A 26,856-nucleotide genomic window follows, 5' to 3' on the forward strand; every position below is an offset into this window, starting at 1 on the left:
ACCCAAAAAAGGGTTTCGCGGGAAGAGCTGTCAGGCCTATAGCTTTGCAAATACAGAAAAATGATAAAGACATAAAAGCTGTAGAATCAACAGGGCTACAAAACTGCTATCTCGGATTTTTGCAATTTTTGGATTTTGACCCCCAAAAATCAAAAAATAATTTTTTTGCATATAATAATCGAAAAATCCAAAAAGTTTTTTGAATTTCGCAAAAACCGGAATATATGTGATAGTCCTTACCTCCTTCCATCCACATACCAAATTTGAGATCGATACCTCTTTTTTTGGCGAAGTTATAGCGAAAAAACTGTTCAAAATTGATGACGTCAAATTTTCAAACTCAATTTTTAGCAATTCTAGACCCCGTAGCGTAAAACAAAGACCACCATTAGACTCCCCGTGACGAGCTGCATCGAATCAATACCCATTTTATGCAAAACTATCAATTTTAAAATTTGACCTTTTTTGGCCTGACCTTGACCTGACCTTGACCTGAACTTCGCCAGAAAGTGACCTAAGCCGTACCTGATAGTCTTATAACCAATACCATTGAGTTGGAAATGAAAAATTGGCCATAAAACATGCATCACACAACCTTAGTAAAGTTGGGCTCATGTGACCTGACCTGTGACCCTTGGTGACCTGACCTGTGACCTGACCTGGTATTGTCAGTGACCTCTAATAGTAATATATCTACTAGGCAACTGACGCCCTATCGCTGATTCTCGACAAAATGCGTTTTCCTCGGTGTTATAGCGCATTCCCTAGAAGACCCGTGAACGGTGAAACATTTCATCTTTGACCTGACCTGTGACGTCATCGGTGACCCCGAGGTCAATGAAATTTGGTTTTCCTCGACAAATTTGACAGGCCTTTCGAACGCCGTTTGAATTTTGCGGATCCGTCCAGTAGTTTCGGAGATACGAGGGGGGGGCAAAAAATAGCCCCCCCCCCCACCAGGTCGCGTTATAAACAGACCCCACCAGGGCGCGGGTTAATTTGACCTGACCTGTGACGCAATCGGTGACCTCACAGTCAATGAAATTAGGTTTCGCGCGACAGTTTTTCCGGGGCTATCAGACACCGTTTGAATTTTGACGACCGGCCCAGTAGTTTCGGAGTTAGGATACCCCCCCGTAGGGCGCGTTATACGCAGACCCCAGTGGGGCGTGGGTTAAGCGTTATATGTTTTTACGGAGCGAGCGAAGCGAGCGTAGTCTTTCCTTAGATTAACGGAAATTTCTGAGTATGAGCGGCCGGCCGGCCGGCCGGCCGTGGTCACGCTTTTGCGAGGCTTATATCTCAGCAACCACTTGACCGATTTACACGCGGTAATTTTTGTAGGGTAGCTTCATTCCTTCTACCAAGTATTGGACTATTCCCGATGCATGCGGGTGACCCCTTATGCACGTGCCACGTGCAAAACGAAGAGGTGTCAGTTTTGTAATTGTTGCAATATCTCGGTAACTACTTGGCCGATTGCGCTGAAAGTTGGCATGTAGGTAGGCACCCACTAGGCACTGCATATACATGTGCCAGAGTTGGGGTGCTGCTGCACGTGCGCACGTGCAGGGGTCGTTTCCAGATCTCGGGAACGGCTGGACCGATTGCGCTCAAATTTGGTGTACGGTTAGGGACCGGTTAGTAGGATGCCGTGCACAAGTCAGTTGGGACCCATTTTGCACGTGCGCACGTGCAGGGTGCCGCTTCCAGATCTCGAGAACGGCTGGGCCGATTGTGCCCAAATTTGGCACATCGCTAGAGACCAGTTAGTAGGGTGCCGTGCACAAGTCAGTTGGAGGTACCCCCTCGCAATTTCGCACGTGCAAGGCCCACCCTCTCGCTCGCTCCGTTAGTCGCCCCAAAAGGCGTTATACTGGTTTATAGGAGGATCATTACGAAACAACTATGTGCCTTTGTTGTAGCAGTGTTTGTAAGTACGAGAGAAGACAATAACGTTGCGGCCGGTGACAAGGTATTTATCGCGTACGTTATAGGGACTGGGTGTGCCAACCAGAGGGTACGCGGCCAGTAATGGTTTCAATTGAGCTCTATTGCGCCGGCGCCACACGCCGAGTCCGCTGGCTATGTCTGCTGTCTGCAGCCGCTGCTGCACCGAAGTGCAAGGCCTCTGCAGAGAAAAGGACAGAGCATGTTCGTACGGAAGGTCCCCAGAGCCGGGCTTCATTGGGGGAGCACGCCGCGCTCTCTGAGGACTTTCCGTCTTGCAGTCATCAGTGGCGCCAATGCCAATCAAACTCGACAAAGGCGCTGGGCAGTGAAATAAAGCCCATTCATGGGGCTATGCTATTTCATCCTGAATCGGAGAGTGATTAGAGCCCCACACCATAAGTTAATATCATCAAGATAGAATGCATTATAATTAGTTTAAAAAGTCTCGTGGTTCAATTATTTGTGTAAAATTGATGCTATCCGTATCTTTACCAAAAATAAGCCCAAAAAGAAAACCGAGCACGAGAGACATTTCTTAACCAGCGCACCGAAGAGGGGGGGGGAGGTGGATATCCGCCCCCCCCCCCCTGAGGTTTTTCGTAGATAGCGGAAAACCGGCGCCGCGAAATTTAATACGACTATTCTCACCTCAATTTTACACATTGCGTGCAAGTTTAAACCTCCTAACTTTTAAGGTCAGGTCACCAGGTCACTTTGAATGACCCAGCCTCATGTCACTTTTTGCAACTTTGTCACCGTGCCAGCGCTACAGTAGATGTCGGAGGCCTTTGAAAGTCGCAGGATGTTATAAGATCATTAGTAGCTACAATTTGTTTATCTCGGAATTTTGATATCGATGACTTAAGGTCAGGTCAATTTCTCGACCTCCCAATTATAAGTCAATGGGGAAAAAATCAACACTCTGTTTTACCACTAAAAGGGGTCGGAATGGCCCCATAAACCATGCATGACTTCATATACGATCAAACTTCACTACCTTGAGGTCTGTTTTGCTGTTGGGCAGCTGTAAGGTCATGTGACGTCATCAAAGATCACCAAAGGTTTTTTTGCTAATAACTCCATACAGGAACATGATACAGCCGCGCGGATGGTCTCATTGTGTTCAGCTCGTCAAGACGCATCGAATGATATACATGATGACCTCGAGGTCACGTGACCTGAGGTCAACCTTTGACCTTGACCTTTCGAGGTCAACATATATATCATTGGATGCGGATTAAGAGGATCACGATGACGCCCTTAGTTTGTTCCTATCTTGACAAGTTCGAAAGTTATTCGAGAAAAACTCTCTCCATACCTAGCGCAGCCATTTTGACTTTTTTTACCCCTGTGACGTTGTCTTTGACCTGACCTGAAAATGATCATTGTAAAAACTGTAGACCTTGTCCGTGCGTATCCTATGCCGTTTACCGCTTGACGCTATCTTGCTTCGTTCTCGAGATCTCAGGGGGGCGGTCATCCGCCCCCCGTCGGTTCTAAGTTGGCGCAGACCCCCGTCGGTGCGCGGGTTAAGCACATACCGTCCCTGTTATTTAGCATACTATCAAGTATGAAGCGCACTTTACCACAAATCATGCTTTAGCTTTGCCGAAACGGAGTCCCTATTTCGACACCATATCTACGCACCTACTGGTACCGTTTATGTAGTTTCTGATCTAGTTATTAGATCCGCCCTTGGCGTCACCTTCGTCTAGTATTGGACTTACCGGCTTTGTTACCGGTCGCAGCTCAGAGTCGACGGAGAAAACGCGAAACCGCACCAGCTGCCCGGGCTTGTACACAAACTTGTCCGTCTGCACAAACAACTGCTCCGGCTGGTCCCCAGGAGACGACCTGCAATCCAGAGCGGAGTGCTAAACTCAGCAGATAGGTGAGTGACAAATGCCACATAAATAGCACTAAATACACCGTACCAGCGTGCCCTAGATTTTATAAACTCCATTAATGATCTTTTATTGATTGAAAAGAGACAAATGGTAGTGCGATAAAATGAAGACAGATATTCCTAAGTATATAGGAGCAGTAGGCAGATACTTACGCATGTCGTATATATCTTGAGAAAAGGAAAGTGCACAACACATTCAGGATTGTAAAATACCTGATTTGTCCGTATCCGGATTGTAAAACAATATCCGTATCACAAGATGTGGGGGAGAGTGGGGCTATGCGTTACACTTTTTGGTCTTCTGCACTTAGTGGCCAAGCTATTCAATGAAATTGCACCAAATTTAGTCACATGCTAGCTGAATCAATTTGGAAAGCAGATGCAAACTTTCACTTCTTTAAGACTATTCACTTTTATGTGAAATTCAGAAAACCAAAGCAAGATTTTTGGGGTAAGTTGAAAAATTGTGGGGCAATTTGATACACGATATGGAGTAACATGTTACACTCCTTTTTTCGTAGTTTCTTCATCATTATAACTGTCATTGGCCGTCCTATCGCAACCGATCGTAAGCCTCCTTAACCCGCGCGGGGCTGGGGTCTCCAGCCGAACGCGCGGGGCTGGGGGGGGGGGTGTAAATTTTACCCCCCCCTGTTATCTCCCGAACTAATGGTCCGATTTGGAAAATTCAAACGCCAATCGAAAGATCTCATCACGAACAACTAAAAACATGTACTTAATTTTAAGTTTGAGGTCAAGGTCAAGGTCAGGTCAAGGGTACAAATTGCAAGTTCCTACCGTATCGGCCTTGCACCAAAGTTGCCGAAGAATGGAGTCATGGACTGAGACTGATCGCCCAAAACGTGTTCTTAGGCTACCAAGACAATATTCGTTGCATACAATATCATTCAGAGGTCAAGGTCAAGGTCAAGGTCAGGTCAGGTCAGGTCAGGTCACCAAAAACAAAATATAGAAAAGGGCATGTGCGACACATGTTTTATGGGTCATTTTACTCATAGAATTCAATAGGCACACTCAATAAGTGATATGGACCACCTCTGGATGAATTTCAGGTCGAGGTCAGGTCAAGGTCAGGTCAAGTGTGGTCAGATTTTGAAGTTGGTTGTTAAAGCCTAAAAAGGTGTATATCTGATGCAGTTTTTCACGGCGAATCGAATGGTGCTATATTTGTTTCCGTACGAGGTCTAGAACTTCCAAAAAAAGTCATTTTTCAAAATTTTTGTGTGTCGTGACGTCATACAATTTTGAATAACTCCCACATTTTTGAACCGATTCTTCTAAAACTTGGTATGTAGGTGCTCATAGACCACTTCTCTGACATATATTCCGTTTTTTTTTTCGATACACTCAAAATTGTGGATTTTATTGCTATTTTCCCAAAAAAGTCAGTTTTTTGAAAAAATTGGGGCCAAAATCCAAAATTTTCAAAAAACATAGATGGCCATTTGATAGAAAAAGTAGAATTACGTATATCCTTTTTTGTTACGTCTTGATTCCCTTAAAAATGAAGATGTTAGCGGCGTTTGAACTTTTGCCGTTTTTGAGGCGAAAATGGCGAACATGACGTCACTAAAACGTCAATTTCTCAAAAAATTTCCGACAGATGTCGCTCAAATTTTCAGGGAACGTGTCAAATTGATGTAAGAAAAGGTACTGAAAGTTTGGCGGCGCGTTTTTGAGATATTGCAAAAATTCGCGAGGGGGGGGGGGGTAAAATTTACCCCCCCCCCCCCAGCCCCGCGCGGGTTAATGGATAATACTTAACATGCTTTCCTTTCTCATTGAAAGGCAAGAACAATAAAGCATAAACCATTACTGTACTCCACACGCATGAAAAGGCTCATCAAACATGGCTCAATCTCTGATTTGCCTTTACTGCGACGCCAAGGGCACCATGCCTTGTCATACTGACCGGAGTTTGATTTTCTGCACGAAATTTACGCCCAGGTGAAATGGAGCACGCTATAAGCAGTCTTGGGTAGCCATCTTTAACCTTCGCCCCAGTGGGGGGGGGGGGCATATGTTACCACCCTGTCACGTTTTTCGCGTGTAAATAAAAAAGCGCGGCGCGTAGCGCCGCGCCGCTTGGGGTGGCTTTTTTTACATCAATTTTGGACAATGTGTGAAATTTTTGACCCCAGGTCATGTCAGGTCAGGTCACCAGGTCAAGTTAACTGACCAAGCCTAAAAAAGTTTGCAATCATGTCCAGCCTGCAGTGTTTGCCAGAAAGGTTTCAAACTTGGTGGATTGCATGATGTTATGGGCGCCTACAAGTTGTATATCTCGGATTTTTTTTATATCCGTGACCTAAGGTCATGTCAGTGGCGTGACCTTACCATTATAAGGCAATGGAGAAAAATGAAAATGCCTCTAGATCCGTGTGTACGCATAGGAACAGTCCAAATATTTCAGAATCACAATGATTTAGTCCACTCGTGATGACCAAGGTGTCATTTTTGCTGATGGCCTCTAGACAGGTCATGCGAGGTCACTTGAGGCTACAAACAGTTTTTTGCCAATAACTCGCGATTGGAAAGAGATAGAACGCTAAAGATGGTCTCATTGTGTTTGTCTTGTTGAGACGCATCGACTGATATGCAACATGACCTTTTCCGGTCAGGTCATGACCTTGACCTGAGGTCAAATTTTCAAGTTGACCTTTCAAGGTCAAATTATAGTTCATTCGACGCGTCTCGGCGAGGAGAACACGATTCTGGCAATAGAAATGCCGTGGCTTTTTGTAGTCAAAAGTTATTGTCGAAAAACACTTTTCGTAAAAACAGCTATTTTTGGAGTTTTTGCCCTCTGGAGGCTAAACCGTTGACCTGAGGTCAATATTGATAATGACCTTTCCAAAAAAAGAGCCATGCGTTTTTCTAGCTACCATAGTTCCTGAGATAACGGCATGTTTTCTGAAAAATATCATGACAATTGGCAAATTTTGACCTTTGATGACCTCTGGTGACCCCAATATTGCTCTAAGGTGAAAAATGACTGAAATACTTTCAAACGTACACATTGAGAGCTATCGACTGCTTTTAACCGCGTCTTTCTATCCCTCTTAGTTTTTTAGTTAGAGGTGGGTGGTAACATATACCCCCCCCCCCCCCACTAGGGCGAAGTTGGCTGAGACCGCCACTGGGGCGCGGGTTAAACATGCCCCGGCCCTGCGGCGGCCGACTTTCACAAGACTGAACTCAAATGTTTGTTTACATGAAGAGACTAGTGCGTTTTACTTGGTGACCTTACAAAAGAAATCATCGCTTAACTTTGTGAACATACATTCAACATTCCTACAAAATCACCTTGACAAAAAAACGACCCAAAGTGTTGGCCAGCAAAAAATACTTTTGCTGTCACAACTTACCCCAGTGCGCCTACAGGGCGACATGGCGTTCCACCAGGTCTGAGCCTGCAGTGACATGTAAAATGTGCGTAACCTTTCTGCTAGCGTAAATATTTGCGCCATATCAAGAGAATTTTTAAAGATATTTCCTTTGTAACAACTTACCCCTGTAACAGATAGCCCCACTCTCCCCTGCCTAATAATTTTGATATCAATGGCAGCATGATACGATGATATAGTCCGCAATCGCAAATGATAGAAAGCATTTGCATTGCAAGAAACAAATAGGGGAAGCCGGGGGAAGCCCGGGCGCGGGGTAAGCCCGGCCACCCCGTTTCCGGCTAAATTATTCACAATAAAATGTTCAACTGTTTGTCCTTTGAGCGTGGCAGCTAAGGTAAAGCCAGCAAAAAAGTTAAGGCTGACAAAAATTGCATATTGTTAAAGTTATAGCGCAAAAATGATATTTTAAGGGTTTTTAGCTAAAAAGTGAGATATCTTGCACTGTTAATGTTATACCATACAGTACTAATATTTATACGAATGTTATGTAAGGACCGTTTAAGTGTTTGTAGTGAGGGGTGACGAGGCAGGCTGGCTTAAGTTTGACATTTTTCGAATATCGCTGTTCTAAAATAAAAATTAGCACATTGGGGTAACCCCGGGCGAGTAGCCAAGCTTACCCCCAACCGAGAGCAATGCCACTAAACCACTGTTTTCCATGAGATAATAGGTACTGAGCAGGTTTGGTTTACACCTAGATCAAAGATAAATTTCGAAAATAAACATGTTATCATAGACAAAGCCAGTCATGTCACTTAACCCGCGCCCCGTAGGGTTACCGGCGGACCCTACCACCCGTAGGGGGGGGGGGCCGTATCGGCCCCCCCCTAAGATCTCGGAAAGTTACCGGCCGATTTTCGAAATTCAAACGGCGTTCGATAGCCCCACCCAGGAACTACCTTGTGACCAAATTTCATTGACCTAGGTCAAACCGATGACGTCACAGGTCAGGTCAAAGGTCAGATTTTCACCGTTCACAGGCAATTCAAGAAATGTGCTGTGAAAGCGAGTAAATTGGTAATTTATTGAAAACCATCGATGGTACATTGTTCGTCAAACACATACTTTGCTATCTGAGGTCACTGATACCAGGTCAGGTCACAGCGAGGTCAGGTCACCGGGGGTCACAATATGAATGTGTCGTGTGATACATGTTTTATGGTCCATTTTACATGACAAATGCAATTATGTGGGTTAGGCAGCCTTTGGGGCCAGCCTAGGTCACGTTTTTGTGAAGGTCAGGTCAAGGTCAGGTCAAATTAGGTCAAATTTCAAAGTTGATATTTTTGCATAAAATGGGTATCGATTCGATGCAGCTCGTCACGGGGAGTCTAATGGTGGTCTTCGTTTTGCTCTACGAGTTCTAGAATTGCCAAAAATTGAGTTTGAAAATTTGACGTCATCATTTTTGAACAGTTTTTTTCGCTATAACTTGGCCAAAAAACGAGGTATCGATCTGAAATTTGGTATGTAGATAGAAGACGGTAGGCACTATCACATATATTCCGGTTTTTTCGAAACTCAAAAAAATTTTTGGATTTTTTGGCGAATATATCCAAAAAAATGCTTTTTTGATTTTTGGGGGTCAAAACTCAAAAATTTCAAAAATCCGAGATAGCAGTTTTGTAGCCCTGTCGATTCTACACCTTTTATGTCTTGATCATTTTTCTGTATCTTCAAAGCTGTAGTCCTGACAGGTCTTCTCGCGAAGGTCTTTTTTCGGTCGAAAATGACAGAACATGACGTCACTCTGACGTCATTTGTGGCCAACCTATCATAGCCTCTGGAAAAATTTTTGGTCACAATGTGTAAAATTGATGCCCGGAGGGGTCCTGAAAGTTTGGTGGCGATATCTCCAGCCGTTTAGGAGATATCGACCGAAAAGGAGAGGGGGGGCCGTTTCGGCCCCCCCTACGGGGCGCGGGTTAAGGTCAACTAGGGTCAAACTACGTTTTTGCAGATAACGCGACAGACAATGAAGCTAGAGCTTCAAAAATGGTGTTGTTGTGTTCTTCTTCATCAGCCAAGTCGAATGATATGCAATATGATGCATTCTCTCCCCTACTGCATATGTAGTAGACGCTAGCTAAGATACCTACCAGTAGTGACATAAACTCTAAGATGTCCAGAGCTAATCAGTACCTTAATATTTCACTTTCCGTTAATATTTAAAAAAAAAAAACACATAATGGTTTCATCAACTCGTTGTAAAGCGCTGGGGAGGTGGCCGGCGTTACCCCTATGCCGGGCTTACCCCAGAAAAATCAACACTTTTTTAAAACTCGATTTTCTCAACCTTATACTTATTCCACGAAACCGAATTTTTGGGAAAACACGGCCAATGAACTTAGCTAGCTAGCAGGATATCAACATTTTATACAGCACGTATGGTATGTAATAAAAATGAAAAAGAGCTTACTATGCCGGGCTTCCCCCGGCTTCCCCTACTTTTAAAACATTAACGAAACAGCGATTTTTTTTTTGTACAGACAATGAGATTATCGAGGCAATAATGAAGACCACGGACGGTATGACATATACTCGTATGACAACAATAGCGTCAACGGATTTTCAAAATTGTAAACATGAACAAAGAAAGCCGGTCCCGTAGCTCAGTTGGTTAGAGCGTTGGACTCCGCGTGGTGAGAGCACGCGTTCCCGGTTGTGACAGTCCGGGTTCGAAGCGCGACGGGCGCTCGACATTTATGGGCCTCCTGACAGGTATGGTTGCGGTTGGTGGCAGGCCGTAGCCAGGCGAAGTCAGCGAGGGGACCGGCCGTGCGCGGCTTTGTTCGCACGTTAAACTTTGGACTCTAAATTCTGCCATAGAATCGGAATTGCGCGATCGGAGGGTAGAGGCCAGAGGGCAGGGTCATCGCAACAAGCTTCGCTTAGCGGTGGCTCTGTCCTTGTGAATCCTTCCCATCAAAAGGTTCGGACTAAATTTATAAAAAAAAAGAATAAAGTAAGAATATATTTACCTGATACTGAAATCTCTCTCTCCGCGTATGCTGTAGTTGGTTTGAGTCGGGAATGCCACCGTTAGGTGAAGCGTGCTTCTCCCAGTGGCTGTATCTGGCATCTTCACGTCGAAACAGGTTTGCTTGAAACCGCCTGGAATGTAACATTGTGTGTTAAAGGGACTATCCCACCTTCTAAAATGTTGTTAAAACCAGCTAAATTGTGCCCGACTTTATAGATTGGATGACCAGGAACACGGTTCTGGCATTCATTTTTCATCAAACATCTTAGGCTTCCCATATTCCAAACACAAACATTCAAATATGTGACGTCACAGCCCAAAATTACCTCCTTCCTCAGGCCACATTACTGTCATAAAGCTGATTCTTTTTACTCTGTAGGCACCACAACAAAGTTCAGACCAAGTTTTAAGCGATTTTTCAACGAACAAACCCATTTAAATCAGAATGACTAAACGAGATGACGTCACACTAACGGTCGCTCCATGTTGAAGATAGGGCCTTGTACAAGGCCCATTTTCAAATGAAGGGAACGAATTTCTTCAACACCAAGAGGCCGCGGGGGTTGCAACCTAGATAGATAGTGGTTTCTGAACCTCGCCGCAAACTTGGCTATCTCAACTCAAACCCCATGTTAAAGGTGGGATAGTCCCTTTAACCCTCGCCAGCCTAGGAGGGGGGGGGAGGTGCCGCCCCCCTCATAGATTTTTTTTCGCGATAGCTCCGGACACGCTGGTGACAGAGAGCTGAAACTTGGCATACCTGACCTTTGATTCAAGCCGGATCTTTTGACATCAACCGCGTTGTCGGGTCAGGTCAGGTCACTGACATATGACGTCATAAGTTAGCCTCTGCACGGTCCTTAGATGTCGCAACTTCGCAACGCCCTCACTGCCAGAGGAGCTTTCACAGGAAAATGAAACTTGCAGGATCTCGTATCCATTACAAGTCTCACAACTTGTATACCTCAGATTTTTACTAAAGGCCATATGAGATCAGTCATTTTCATGACCTCACCATTATAAGTCAATGGGGAAAAATGAAAACTGCTATTCTGTCGCCGGGAACGATCTCCAACTATCAGAATCGTGATTTCATGCCCTCCTTGCAAGTCTAGATACGTCACTTTTGCAATACTGACCTTGCGTGACGTCATTTATGACGTCATCAAGGTCATATTAGTTTTCGTCAATAACTCCCGATCAAAATGAGCTAGCGAGTCGGGAAAGCCACCAATGGACTCAGGAAGACCTGCCAAATCGAGTGATATGCGATATGACCTCCTTCGACCAACTTTGTGACCTGGGGGCGCTGACCTGACCGTGACCTGAGGTCAACACCCTACCTAAGGTGACCTTATCCAACCAAAAGTATATCGTTCGAAGCGCCTGAGCAAGGCGAACATGATGCTGCCAAAATCGCGGCTCTGCGGCCGTTTTTTGGGAAGTTATTCACCAAAAACGGAACCGTACCTTGGGGCGCTTGACCTGACCTCAGAGATCACCGGTTGAACTAGGATCTTAAAATTGGGTATCAGTCTCTGCTTCTCGTAACGGCGCACACGCTCGTTTTTTTTTCTGCGACGCGAAAAAAACGGGGCGAAACGGCGAGGGGATGGGGTCGTTCCGCCCCCCCCCCCCTCGGCCGGCGCGTATGTAGAAAACCAATAGGTCCGGCGAGGCTTAAGTGAGCCATGCTGTTCCTCCTAACGATGTATAATAGTGGCAAGCTTGACGGTACATGATAATCCATTTCAGTCCAAAACCCTCCTGCAGTAAAAATATGACCATGAATAAGCAATGAATGCGAAACGTCAGGGGACACCTAATTTGAATTATCAATAAACAATGAATGCGAAACGTCGGGCAAAGCCTAATTCTTAAAAAATTAGCTTCAGCTTTAGTTAAAAACCATTGAACACTTTATTTAAAGGCCTTTCTAAACGCTCAGCAACACCTACTGTAGTAGTTAGGTGCTGCGGCGAATCACCCGTAAGACGAGGCGCTAGTCACGGAAACGGCCCTCAGCTGTCTGGGCGGCCTTAGTCGTCGGTACCGGATGCCGGCATCACTGCGCGGTCTCAATCGTCAAGGATAGTCCGGGCGCTGCGCTGGGCCAATGAGTCGCCAGTGGAGCGACCAAGGCTAGCAGAGTGGCTGCAGAGATAGATGGACGGCAGACATGGCGCCTCGAGCTGTGACTGATGACACCGACGCGCGCACATTCTTTCTGACACGTGGTACGTGAGTGGGGCCTTTTACACACTCGGCTGCTCGTTGATCAGTCGAAGGCAGTTCACAATGACTTGTCCCGACTCTAAAATCAGGACCGTCTGTGAGAGGCTTGTTCCGATCGTTGTCTTCTTTGAACAGCTTGTGAGCCGTTTGAGATAGCAATGCTCAGGCATGGGTAATTTGGCATGCTCCGTGAAACTTTTGTGAATTTTGTTGATTTAAAAAAAGATAAATTACGTGTTTGCGAACATCTTAAAAAGTGTCACTGAGCGCAGACTGTTTCGACATAACCCCTTAGGCATTTTTTTTGGCACGCGTAAAAATTCAAGACCGAGGTCTTTAAAGATTAGGTCTCCAAGTAACGTTTTAGGACTTTGCAAAAAGCCAGTTTACGTTGTGACCTAGTTCTGATCAAGCTTCAGTGCTACTTTTATCGCGTGATAAATCGCTTTAGCCCGAGCATGACTGGGGGGGGGGGCTACAGAGCCCCCTCCCCCCGTTTTTCGGCAATATCTTCTAAATCATTTGACGGATCAGCACGAAACTTACGGTACCTTCAGCGGCATCAATTTGACACCTTGTGCTAAGGTTTCAACTTTCTAGCTACCACAGTTTGGCCGAAAATGACGTCAGAGTGACTTCATGTCGGCCGATTTTGATGCAGACCCACCAATCTAGTCAGTCAGCCGACCCACCAATGTAGTCAGTCAGCCGACCCACCAATCTAGTCAGTCAGCCGACCCACCAATCTAGTCAGTCAGCCGACCCACCAATCTAGTCAGTCAGCCGACCCACCAATCTCGTCAGTCAGCCGACCCACCAATCTAGTCAGTCAGCCGACCCACCAATCTCGTCAGTCAGCCGACCCACCAATCTCGTCAGTCAGCCGACCCACCAATCTAGTCAGTCAGCCGACCGACCAGTCTAGTCAGTCAGCCGACCCACCAATCTAGTCAGTCAGCCGACCCACCAATCTAGTCGTCAGCCGACCCACCAATCTAGTCAGTCAGCCGACCCACCAATCTAGTCAGTCAGCCGACCCACCCGTCCAACCTGTCGGCATATGGCCTACCTGACACGCCGGCGACGGACTGAGTGTGTAGGGTGCGCCGGTCCCCGGAGCCGGAGAAGTCGAGGGTTAGGTCTCCCGTCTCGGGAACGTCGAACAGCGTCAGACACATCGTCTCCGACTCGCCGGCATAGGACACCTTAGGTGCCGTGAACAGATAATGTCTGCAAAAGACAACCGTGAATGTACACAAACGTTGTGGGTCACCAATGATGCAATGATGCTATTTCTGCATCCTAAGATCTCCAAATGGCCAATCCCAATTCATGTAAACAAAAAGCTTATGAATTGTTAATGAATGATAAGTTGGTGTGCTGCTCTACAATTTACAATGAATTAAAAATTTTGTGCTAAATATCATCCTGATACACAGCATATCCCAAGTCTGGCTCCGTCCTCTTAGGCCAGGCTGACTAATGGCCAAATAGCCCTCAATTTTAACATCTAACACTTTTCCGAGTCCACGACAGCACCGTAGGTCACTGTGCGTCCCCGGCTGGTCGTTCTGACGAGTCACGGACAGACGTTTCGAGCATGGAACCCACCTTTCAGCAACGGCTGCTCCGACCACCAGCGGCAGAAGCACGAGCCATCTCAGTCGACAGGGCGCCATCTCCAGCCACCAGCCGAGCCGGGGGGCTACTGGCGGCGCTCGGTGCGCGCGACGCTTCTATAGGCGAGCAGAGGCCGCCGTGACCCGCGGCGCCGGCCAGCCCCGCAGACCGCCGCTCCGGCGGGGACTTCACCCCAATGCACCGAACACGTCACTTCTCCGTAGGATCAGCGCCGCCGGCCTCCCGCGGCATGCCGGACGGTGACGACAGCGCCGCTACCGGCTACCGTCCCTGGAAAGCCCCACGGTGCGACGCAGAATAGTTCTGCGTGGTTGGGCGGCCACACGCCCGGATACCGGTGTTGGGTCAGTTCGCGCCAGCCGGTACGGACTGGAGCGGGGCCGCGTGCCGACCAGGGCACCAGGGACGTCAGATAAACAGAAGGCCAATAACATCCGCCCGGCGCCGATGGCTCCGCCGTCTGCTGCCGCACGTCAAGTCTCGACGTAAACTCACTGCTGAACAGTCATAACCTTTCAATCATTGACACGAGTTATGGCGATTGACGTCATCATTGGTTGGAGTGAAGGCAATCGCACTGAGACGGCCACCAGTCTCGCGTTTTCTGACTGCATGTTTGATATTTTGCACTTTCTGGTAGGTATTCATCTAAATATTTTAACGCTTGCAACATGTCTGTGCTGTTTATAATAAAATAAAGTTAAAGGCCAGCACACCAGACAACATAGCTCGTCAAATGTCAAATACTCGCGATTGTGACATTAACCCGAGCCCCGTTGGGGTCTGCCGAGCAACGCGCCCTGCTGGGGGGGGGGGGGGGCATTTTGGCCCCCTATGATCTCGAGAACCACGCAATATAGCGACAAGCGGCAAACGGCGTTGGATAGCCCCAACAGCGAACTACCTTGTGACCCAATTTCATTGACCTAGGTCAAACCGATGACGTCACAGGTCAGGTTAAATGTCGAATTTTCACCGTTTACAGGCATTTCAAGAAATGCGTTGTAAAATCGAGTTAAATGCATTTCATTGAAAATTATCGATGGGGTATTGTTCGTAAAACACATATTTTGCTATTTGAGGTCACTGATACCAGGTCAGCTCACAGAGGTCAGGTCACTGAGGGTCACAATATAAAAATATCATGTGATACATGTTTTATGGTCCATTTTATATGTCAAATGCGATTATGTGGGTCAGGTAGCCTTTGGGGTCAGTTTAGATTTTGTTCTGGCGAAGGTCAGGTCAAGGTCAGGTCAAATTAAGTCAAATTTCAAAGTTGATATTTTTGCATAAAATGGGCAAAACCTCGGAACGTTTCTTTGCACGATGTCAAAGTTGGAATTATGCCTTCTCCCATGTTAATTAACCCGCGCCCCGTAGGGCACATTGCTCCAACAGACGGTAAATAACTTTTGAAAATACCTATCTCCAATTTTAGTGTTTTCTGAACCAAAATTTTGCGAGGAATCCGATGGTGTGGTCCCTGAAATCTGAAAAATTTCCATTTTGGAGATAGCACCTATTTTTTGAAAAGTAAATATTCGTCATGCACAAAAGTCAAATAAATTGAAAATATAATGAGTGAATATTTATACTAACTCTAGAATGTATCGAACATGAATTAGTGATATATTTTAGCTGAGATGATACTATATCTGCTCATACATGTACATGAATTAGTACATTAACCCTCGTCGGCCGAGAAGGGGTGGGGCGGATGCCGCCTCATAGGGGTTTTTCGCGATAGCTCAAAACACGCTGAGGGAAAACAGCTGAAACTTGGCATACCTAATATTTTATTCAAGCTGGATCTTTTGACACCAACTGCGTTTTCAGGTCAGGTCAGGTCACTGACCTATGACGTCATAAATGAACCTCTGCACGGTCCTCAGAAGTTGCAACTTTGCAACGCCCTCAGTGCCAGAGGAACTTTCACAGGAAGATGAAACTTACAGGACGTAGTATCCTTTAGAGGTCTCACAAATTGTATATCTCAGATTTTTCCCAAATGTCACATGAGGTCAGTTCGGTCACGTGACCTCACCATAATAAGTCAATGGAGGGAAATATGAAAACTGTTATTTTGACGCCGGAAATTGTCTAAAAACTGTCCCAAGCACATGAAATCGTGGTTTCATGCACTCTTTGTAAGGTCCGATCATGAAACCACGATTTCATGTGCTTGGGATAGTTTTAGATCATTTCCGGCGCCAAAATAACAGTTTCAATATTTCCCCCATTGACTTACAATGGTGAGGTCACGTGACCGACCTGACCTCATGTGACATTTAGGTTAAATCCGAGATAAACAAGTTGTGAGACCTCAAAAGGATACTACGTCCTGTAACTTTCATCTTCCTGTGAAAGTTCCTCTGGCACTGAGGGCGTTGCAAAGTTGCAACATCTGAGGACTTCGCAGAGGTTTATTTATGACGTCATAGGTCAGTGACCTGACCTTACCTGAAAACGCAGTTGAGGTCAAAAGATCCAGTTTGAATAAAAGATTAGGTATACCAAGTTTCAGCTGTCTACCCTAAGCGAGTTTTAAGCTATCGCGAAAAGCCCTATGAGGCGGCACCCGCCCCACCCCTTCTCGGCCGACGAGGGTTAATGTACTAGTTCATGTACATGTATGCGCAGATATAGTATCATCTCAGCTAAAATATATCTCTAATTCCTGTTCGACACATTCTAGTGTTGTTACAAAAATTAACTCAATATATTTTCAATTTATTTGACTATTATGCCTGACGAATATTTATTTTTCAAAAAATAGGTGCTATCTCCAAATGGAAATTTTTTCGGATCTCGGGGACCACACCATCGGATTCCTTGCAAAATTTTGGTCCAGAAAACACTAAAATTGGAGATAGGTACTTTCAAAAGTTATTTACCGTCTTTTGGGGCAATGTGAGGGGGGCGAAACGGCCCCCTCTGTCCTTTTCCGTCAATATCTCCTAAACGGCTGGAGATATCGCCACCAAACTTTCAGGACCCCTCCGGGCATCAATTTTGCACCTTGTGACCAAAAATTTTTCCAGAGGCTATGATAGGTTGGCCACAAATGACGTCAGAATGACGTCATGTTCTGCCATTTTCGACCAAAAAAAGACCTTCGCGAGAAGAGCTATCAGGCCTACAGCTTTGAAGATACAGAAAAATGATCGGGACATAAAAGGTGTAAAATGGACAGGGCTACAAAACTGATATCTCGGATTTTTGAAATTTTTGAGTTTTGACTCCCAAAAATAAAAAATGGGATTTTTTGGATATATTAGCCAAAAAATCCAAAACGTTTTTTTGAGTTTCGAAAAAAAAACGGAATATATGTGATAGTACCTACCGTCTTCTATCTACATACCAAATTTCAGATCAATATCTCGTTTTTTGGCCAAGTTATAGCGAAAAAACTGTTCAAAAATGATGAGGTCAAATTTTCAAACTCAATTTTTGGCAATTCTAGACCACGTAGGGCAAAACAAAGACCACCATTGGACTCCCCGTGACGAACTGCATCGAATGGATACCCATGTTATGCAAAAATATCAATTTTGAAATTTGACCTAATTTGACCTGACCTTGACCTGACCTTCACCAAAACGTGACCTAAGCTGACCCCAAAGGCTGCCTGACCCATATAATCGCATTTGTCATGTAAAATGGACCATACAACATATATCATATGACACTTTCATATTGTGACCCCCAGTGACCTGACCTCTGTGACCTGACCTGGTGTCAGTGACCTCAGATAGCAAAGTATGTGTTTGACGAGCAATATACCATCGATGGTTTTCAATAACTTACCAATTTACTCGATTTCACAACACATTTCTTGAAATGCCTGTGAACGGTGAAAATCTGACCTTTGACCTGACCTGTGACGTCATCGGTTTGACCTAGGTCAATGAAATTTAGTCAAAAGGTAGTTCCTGGGTGGGGCTATCGAACACCGTTTGAATTTTGAAAATCGGCCGTTAAATTTCCGAGATCTTAGGGGGGCCGAAACGCCCCCCCCCCCCCCCCTACGGGTGGTAGGGTCCGCCGGTAGCCCTACGGGGCGCGGGTTAAACGAATGGGCAGTTTTGCAGGGTCATATTCATTCGCTTGTTGTAAAAATGTGATCAGAGGGAATGGATTCACCCCTTCACAGGTTATTGGGAGGAGACCATAGTACATGCCAGTATGCTTCTTTAAGCTAAGCAAATTCTTGTTTTCTGATAAAGTTCGTCTGAAATTGACAATTTTTAACATGGAAAGTCAATGAGAGTATCTTTGCTGTTTTATAACTCTTTACATTTCAAGTATACTAGAGTGAAAAATTCATAAATTGTGCAACTTGTGATGCTCCTTCTAATGACGTATAGACCGTTACCGCACATTGCACCATTTTTGAGAAAAGTAGTCAGAAGGGAGGTCTCGACCGGGATTTGGACCCAGTCACGATTGATATACGTACGACTAAGTGACAGTGGCAAGAGTAACTCAAGCCGCCTGTCCGTGTCCCTCTGGAAGCTCAGTTGGTAGAGCGGTCAGCGGTGGACTGCAGTCCGACAATCGTGGGTCGCTGGTTCAAACCCAGTCCGGAGGATGTTTTGAAAATGAGACTGCGCTGCCTTCTTATATGCCGCCGCGTTTAAGACGGCATTCACGTGCACTGGGTAGACGCGATGTGATGTAATGTAATTTCTGATGACCTGGCTGATGTGGTTTGCTTGGAATGTTTCATTGGGCGGTGACTTCGGACCGGTCGGTGATTTCTCAGATTGGTTCGTCGGGTGCAGCCGGGTGTTCGAGCTTCGCCCACCCCTCCCCTCCCTCGCCGCCCGGCGGGTCAGCCGTCCGCGGCCCCACCTCACCGGCTGCCGGCCGGTCAGTCAGCTGACTGCCCGCGGATGCCGATGCTGTGCGGGTTGCCTACCTGAGTTGGTGACCTTGCGGTGGTAGCGTGCAGCAGGAGGTATGTACTGAATTCGAATCTGACGGCCAAATAAAGCTTGGGCACTTGGTTTATTGAGCGTCTCAGGGTCAAGGAGAAGTCGCCGACAGGTTAGATCACATTTCCGACCCTGTCAGACGGCATTTTCGATCACCCGGGGCGCGAACGCGACCCCGCCGGCTTCCGGGCGCTCTGTCCCGGAAGTTATCGCGTAAAATGTGACAAACTACACACCAAAATGCACCAAATTCATCCAGAAATACGATGGTGAAAATTCCATGACGATATCTGCCATAGCGGCGACGCTACAGGCGCGCAAAGTTAAGAAATGCCGATTTTCCCTAACTTCGATCTTTAACCCGCGCCCCACTGGGGGGGGGGCTATTTATAGCCCCCCTCCCGTTTTTCTGCAATAACTTCCAAACCGCTTAAGGTATCGACGCCAAACTTTCAGTACCTTCGGCTGCATCAATTTGACACCTTGTGTCAAAATTTGAACTTCGTAGCTACCATAGGTTGGCCGGAAATGACGTCAGAGTGACGTCATGTTCGGCCGATTTCGACGCAAAACATTGAACCACGGCAATCGCTCCCAAGAGCTCAGTTCTTAAGCTAGATCCAATTTCTTTGCATTAGAGGACTCAGAATAGACTGCGCTATCAAACTGCTATCTCGGATTTTCGAAATTTTGAAAATTTCGAAAATTTGATATAATAAAATTCAAAATTTATATTTTTACATTTTTTTCAAAAAGTTTTTGACTTTTCAAACAAATCGGAATAAATGTGATAGAACACATTATTATGACTAACTCTAGCAAGTTTTAGCTAAATATCTTTCAAAATGGCCAAGTTATACGCATTATTGCAAAAAATTCACAATTATTAATTTTTCAAATCAATTTTCAGCACGTATTTGACATTGTACGCCAATATAAATAGCACCATTGTGTTCCTGAGCTCAAACTGCATTCAATAGACACCTTTTTTGTTGAAAAATTCTTACTTCAAAATTTGACCTTTTTTGACCTGAAAGTGACCTGACCTAAGCTAAATTCGACTCAAAATGACCTCGAATGACACAGACGACATCAAATTCGAAATCTTTGGCCTAAATGGACCATAAAACATGTGTCACGTGACCGACGCATGATATAATATTTTCGTGACCTGAGATGACCTGACCTTGACCTGAAAATCAAAGTACAAGTTTGGTACCCTCAGGGTATCTAGAGCATCTGTTCACGAGTGTGTGAACCAAAAATGAGCCTGATCTGACTTGTAAGACGGCGGCCAGAGCCCAAAACGTGAACAAGCCAAAATGCTAATAATTTTTACTTTGACCTGACCTGTGACGTCATCGGTGACATCGAGGTCAATGAAATTAGGTTTCGCTCGACAGTTTTTCCAAGGCTATCAGACACCGTTTGAATTTTGACGATCGGCCCAGTAGTTTCGGAGTTAGGAGGGGGGCTATTCATAGCCCTCCCTCCCGTTTTTCTGCAATAACTTCCAAACCGCTTGACCTATCGACGCCAAACTTTCAGTACCTTCGGCTACATCAATTTGACACCTTGTGTCAAAATATATGATATGTTCGGCCGATTTCGACGCAAAACATTGAACGACGGCAATCGCTCCCAAGAGGTCAGTTTTAAAGCTAGATCCAATTTCTTTGCATGAGAAGACTCAAAATAGATCGCGCTATCAAACTGCCGTCTCGGAATTTCAAAATTTTGAAAATTTCGAAAATTTTATATAATAAAACTCAAAATTTATATTTTTATGTTTTTTCAAAAAGTTTTGGACTTTTCGAAAAAAACGGAATATATGTGATAGAACGCATTCTTATGACTAACTCTAGCAAGTTTTAGCTAAATATCTTCAAAAATAGCCAAGTTATACGCATTATTGCAAAAAATTCACAATTATTAATTTTTCAAATCAATTTTTCAGTACGTATTTGACATCGCACACCAATATGAATAGCACCATCGTGTTCCTGAGCTCAAACTGCATTCAATAGACACCTTTTTTGTTGAAAATTTTTAACTTTAAAATTTGACCTTTTGACCTGAAAGTGACCTGAAAGTGACTGACCTAAGCAAAATTCGACTCAAAATGACCTCGAATGACATAGACGACATCAAATTCGAAATATATGGCCTAAATGGACCATAAAACATGTGTCACGTGACCGACGCATGATATAATATGTATTTCCGTGACCTGTGATGACCTGACCCTGATCTGAAAATCAAAGTACAAGTTTAGTACCCTCAGGGTATCTAGAGCATCTGTTCACGAGTGTGTACCTATACCATAAATGAGCTTGATCTGACTGGTAAGACGGCGGCCAGAGCCCAAAAGGTGAACAAACCAAAATGCTAATAATTTTTACTTTGACCTGACCTGTGACGTCATCGGTGACCTTGAGGTCAATGAAATTAGGTTTCGTTCGACAGTTTTTCCGGGGCTATCAGATGCCGTTTGAATTTTGACAATTGGCCCAGTAGTTTCGGAGTTAGGAGGGGGGCTATGAAGAGCCCCCCCCCCCCCCCAGTAGGGCGTGTTATACGCAGACCCCAGTGGGGCGCGGGTTAACCTGCCAAACCTAGGTCAAATATTGACCTATGGTCAAAAGTAATATGCGCAATCGCGAGCTCTCGTCGAGAGCAATACGCTGTTTTTCCGCTAAGCTCTACGACGACGCGTATCGAAACGGCAGAAAGGGGTCGTACCCCCCCCCCCCCCCCTCCACTGGAAATGATGGCGAAATGCCGTCCACGGGCGAGGGTTAAATTTCTAAATTGCAAAGTTCTTAAGCGCCGATTCGGGCAACTTTCATAACGGTAATACCGAGAGGCACGCATTCGTGACGCATGTCCAATAAATGTGAATTGTTATGTCACATTGACGTTATGTTACCATATAGTTTGGAGAAACAAAAAGTCTAGTTCAGACAGAATGGCGGTGGCCATAGGGAAGTTGTGGCATTTTCGCTTATAGTTCGGCTCAGACTTCCGGTGAGATTTGTGCTTCCGGTACTTATTTGATAGGAACGATTTTTTTTATTAAGGTGAGATGAGCATTTTTTAGAAACATGGCAAACTTCCATTTACAGTAAATAAAAAGTGTGCTCATGGTCTGGAAGAGCAAGGTTAAGAGCAAGGAGCAAGGCCAAAAACATCAGGAGTTTTTCTATAAAACGTTGCGGTGAGAGCAAAGAGGGCGAGGATTAGGAATTTAAGGACGATCCGAAACTACGTAACGGCACACCTTAACCCGCGCCCTGGTGGGGTCCGTTTATAACGCGACCTGGTGGGGGGGGGGCTATTTTTTGCCCCCCCTCGTATCTCCGAAACTACTGGACGGATCCGCGAAATTCAAACGGCGTTTGAAAGGCCTGTCAAATTTATCGATGAAAACCAAATTTCATTGACCTCAGGGTCACCGATGACGTCACAGGTCAGGTCAAAGATGAAATGTTTCACCGTTCACGGGTCATCTAGGGAATGCGCTATAACACCGAAGAAAACGCATTTTGTCGAGAATCAGCGATAGGGCGTCAGTTGCCTAGTACATATGTTGCTATAAGAGGTCACTGACATTACCAGGTCAGGTCACAGGTCAGGTCACCAAGGGTCACAGGTCAGGTCACATGAACCTAACTTTAGGTACTAAGGTTGTGCGATGCATGTTTTATGGCCAATTTTTCATTTCCAACTCAATGGTGTTGGTTATAAGACTATCAGGTACGGCTTAGGTCACTTTCTGGTGAAGGTCAGGTCAAGGTCAGGTAAAAAAGGTCAAATTTTAAAGTTGATAGTTTTGCATAAAATGGGTATTGATTCGATGCAGCTCGTCACGGGGAGTCTAATGGTGGTCTTTGTTTTGCGCTACGGGGTCTAGAATTGCTAAAAATTGAGTTTGAAAATCTGACGTCATCAATTTTGAACCGTTTTTTTCGCTATAACATCGCCAAAAAAAGAGGTATCAATCTCAAATTTGGCATGTGGATAGAACTCGGTAAGAACTATCACATATATTCCGGTTTTTGCGAAATTCAAAAAACTTTTTGGATTTGTCGGCTAATATATTCAAAAAATCTATTTTTTGATTTTTGGGGGTCAAAATCCAACAATTTCAAAAATCCGAGATCGCAGTTTTGTAGCCCTGTTAATTCTACAGCTTTTATGTCTTTATCATTTTTCTGTATTTGCAAAGCTATAGGCCTGACAGCTCTTCCCGCGAAACCCTTTTTTGGGTCGAAAACGGCAGAACATGACGTCACTCTGACGTCATTTCCGGCCAACCTATCATAGCCTTTGGAAAAATGTTTGGTCACAATGTGTAAAATTGATGTCCGGGAGGGTACTGAAAGTTTGGTGACGATCGGCGCAGCGGTTCTGGAGATATATCGAAAAGTCTGGAGGGGGGGCAAAAAATAGCCCCCCCACCAGGGCGCGGGTTAAAACACAGAAGCCTCTTTAATCGCATTCCTACAGAAAGGAGTCTTTCCCCGGCTGGTCGGCCATATTACTGTAATACACCGTTTCACCATGTCTGTGGCCTGCCTGTGTAGGGGAACAGCTATCTGCTGACACCGCCCGGGCCCGCTCCCCGCAAACAGCCACCATGATCAGTGGACTTCAAGCAAACCCAAAACTTTGCTGGAGAAATAATCCCAATATACACAGTACACACTGCCGCACTAACTCCGCGCGGGCTGCGACTGCATGAATCGCTCCCCTTCCCCGGCCTCCCTCCCCCACTCGGTACGGAAACAGCGGCACGGGTCACGTCATCCAGTGGCCCTGAAAACTCCCTGTGTGCGTCCGCGGGCTTTGAGCAATTTTCGGGCTGGTTATACCTTCCGTACGGCGGCTGGCTCAAGTTCACCAGACAGCAGCCGCCTGGATGGGATACTGTTCCGCAGCACACTAACGGTACACTCTCTGATACACCAGACCTGTCCCGCTTCGGTCCCGGTATGAGCGCGGATTCTGCGCTCAATAGTATGTACGTCATGGACGATTTTTACTCGGGAACTGCTGGACCGATCTCACTCAAACTTAGCACACCGCTAGAGAACGGTTATAACGTAGGGTGAATGAAAAGTTTTGAGCCTAACATAGTTACAGGTGACGCAGATAAATGAAACTTTGGTCATGTGTTTTGCCACTATTGATATGGATGGACACCAAATTGTGAAGTCCTAGCACTTTTTTCTTCACTTTTCAAGCGCCTTGAATCATGCTATTTTGGGATAAGTGCTCGCGGTGTCAATGACGTCATTATTTTTTGTGAAGCGTCATCCAGTCAGTTTTTTCTTTAGGTTTAGAAAGAAATAGACACCCTAAGGATGTCAATGCTGGTTAAAAGATTCAATTTGAGATACCTACATTGGAAGGCACAGTAATTGATTGTTTACATTGCAACCAGTGAAAAATACCCCGATTTATTGTCCTGGTGAAACACGACCAATTTTGTCAGCATTGCCCTTCTGATCTTCCTGATTTTCTAACAAAGGTGTACCTATCGGTGGGTCATCCTAGTAATGCCCCATTACAGTAAGACCCTTTGAAAAGGAGTGCACTTGCAAGACATGTCATTTATTTTCCCAATTACGGAACACTTTCCTCCTTGTTGTGACTGTGACATTTAATTTTTCAGATGAGAGTAGAGACGTTCTTTTACTGACTCCACTGTTCTTCCAACGCTAGATTGAAGTGAAACACCCGCAGTTTATCAGCGGTGGCGAAAAGTGACTTTAAATTCTCAGAATCTGCTTCAACTAGCGCCAAATGTCATTACACATCTCTCGTCGTGCTCTGCAGCAGAAAGCCAAGAGGCCCAATACGCAGAGCATAGGCGCGGGAGCCGGGGGGGCAGTGGGGGCAGCTTGCCCCCCCCCCCCCCAACTCTGGAGCCGTGGGGGCGGTGCCCCCACAGCTTTGAGACGGAATACCACACTTTTTTGCAAATGTTTTCTTTTTTGTTGAAAAAGCCGAGGGATGAAAAACAAGCAGTGGCGGATCCAGGGGGGGGGCTGCGGGGGCTGGCAGCCCCCACCCAAGGAAAACTGGCGCCACTGCGCCGAAGGCGCAGTGGCGCCAATTTTCAATTCGCAACTCATCGGAGTGCCGCATACTAGGACTAGGATGCAAAAATCAGTCGAATAACGTCGTTTCAGTACGCCCATCCGGGGCGTGGCGCCCAATTATGACCTGCAGCCCCTCCCCAGTGAAAATCCTGGATCCGCCACTGAAAACAAGTGGCCTAAAACCGGTGAGAAAACTAGATTTGAGGGTACCCTAGGTTGATCTCTATTATGGTGTGCCCCCCCCCCCCCCCCAGTCGGAAAGTAGTTCCCGCGCCCCTGACGCAGAGACCTTTCTCATGCCATACCCATTAGTAAGAATGTCGCCAGCCTGCTCCTGGGAGATGTCCATTCTTACCGCTATCTGATGAGGTCACAGTCTTTGATCCAGCATCCACACCCCTAGAGCAGGGTCAATGTTTTCCGATTTTGTCGCATTCTACGGCGTTTTTGATATTTGTTCATTTTGGACGCTATTCCTGCCCTGCTTGAAATTAGCAGCTCAAACCTAAACAGTGCCATATGATGGACCACAACCAATAAGTTTAATTTCAGGTCCTTTTTAATTTCAGATGAGGGCATGGCTTTGAAATCGCAATACTTTATAAAAGCTCGGTTCTCGATTTTCTCCCTTTTCACCGAACGCGGAATCTTCTTCACTTTAACGGGCTCTAAAAACGAAACGAAAAGGACTAGGACTTCAAAACTTGGTGTACACACCTAAGAATAGTGGCAAAATGTGTTACCAAATTTTCATTAACCTGCAGGGCCTCGGCTAAGGAATTTTGACTGGTGGGCCACTTGGGCAGCGACATGGACTGACCTTCGTAGCCATAGCCCCCCCCCCCCCCCAATTTTCTATTTCTTCCCAGATTTCGGCCACTTTATTCTGCAAAAAACGTCAGGATGGCATTTAAAAAAATGTAAAAAAAAACGGGGCTCGATCCCCCCCCCCCCCCGACTCTTCAGAGAGAGCAGAGACAAGGGACCCACAACCCTCTCAGCGGTGATACTCCGGCAGTGCACATAAAATCGCACAAGTATGCACAAAATATTGACGCAGACTATAAAACCTTGGACGATAACTTACGGCCGGTCGGATGTTAAAAATCAGCGAGCCCTGAGTGGATCGCTCGCCGACTAGTCGGAGATTCGGAAGCGGTCGGAAGAGATCGGGCGTTGTCGGGTGGATCGGGAGGAATTGTGAACAGCACGAGTGCAACTTTATATATAAAGTGGGTTGTAGCAGGAACCCCAAAAGAGGGTTGTAGCAGCAACCCCAACATCTCTGAAAATGATCATTAACCCTCGCCGGCACACGCCATTTTGCGTCCTTCGACGGCACAAGGGGGAGGGGGTACGACCCCCCCTCGCGTTTGGCCCCTGATCGAGCTAGAGCTTCGCGGAAAAAACGAGCGTGTTGCCCGTCACGAGATGAAGCCGATGATACCCAATTTTAGGGTCCTAGGTCATCGGGTGACCTTCCAGATCAGGTCAATGACCCGAAAACCGGGAAAATCGGGACCTGTTAGAAAGTCGTAAAGCGTGGCTGCTATGTGGTTTTCCGGGGTGCTGATCACGAATATCGTGTTAGTTTTGATCATAGATGATGTCTTTAAGCATTTAGACCAGGTCGGGTCAGGTCAGGTCAGGTCAACCAGTA

General features: G+C 45.8%; 1 protein-coding gene across 12 annotated transcripts in view; it reads right to left on the bottom strand.

The window, feature by feature from the left end:
• Nucleotides 1-14,829, bottom strand: part of LOC122379649 (alpha-2-macroglobulin-like) — a 114,932-nt gene extending 100,103 nt beyond the window's left edge. For 4 of the 12 annotated variants that reach the window (XM_043362019.1, XM_043362021.1, XM_043362015.1 and 1 more), the window contains exons 1-4: nt 14,120-14,250; nt 13,578-13,738; nt 10,272-10,404; nt 3,681-3,807 (exon numbers count right to left, since the gene is read on the bottom strand). In XM_043362019.1, the coding sequence (XP_043217954.1) occupies nt 3,681-3,807; nt 10,272-10,404; nt 13,578-13,738; nt 14,120-14,187 (489 nt within the window). In that variant the 5' untranslated portion in view covers nt 14,188-14,250. Of the gene's footprint in view, nt 1-3,680; nt 3,808-10,271; nt 10,405-13,577; nt 13,739-14,119 lie in introns of all 12 variants that reach the window. The other 8 variants (XM_043362016.1, XM_043362010.1, XM_043362012.1 and 5 more) reach the window with 7 other exon arrangements.
• Nucleotides 14,830-26,856: the final 12,027 nt, after the last annotated feature.

Source organism: Amphibalanus amphitrite, unplaced genomic scaffold (assembly GCF_019059575.1).
Source record: "Amphibalanus amphitrite isolate SeventyFive unplaced genomic scaffold, NRLGWU_Aamphi_draft 000082F_arrow, whole genome shotgun sequence".
NCBI classification, from domain to species: domain Eukaryota; kingdom Metazoa; phylum Arthropoda; class Thecostraca; order Balanomorpha; family Balanidae; genus Amphibalanus; species Amphibalanus amphitrite.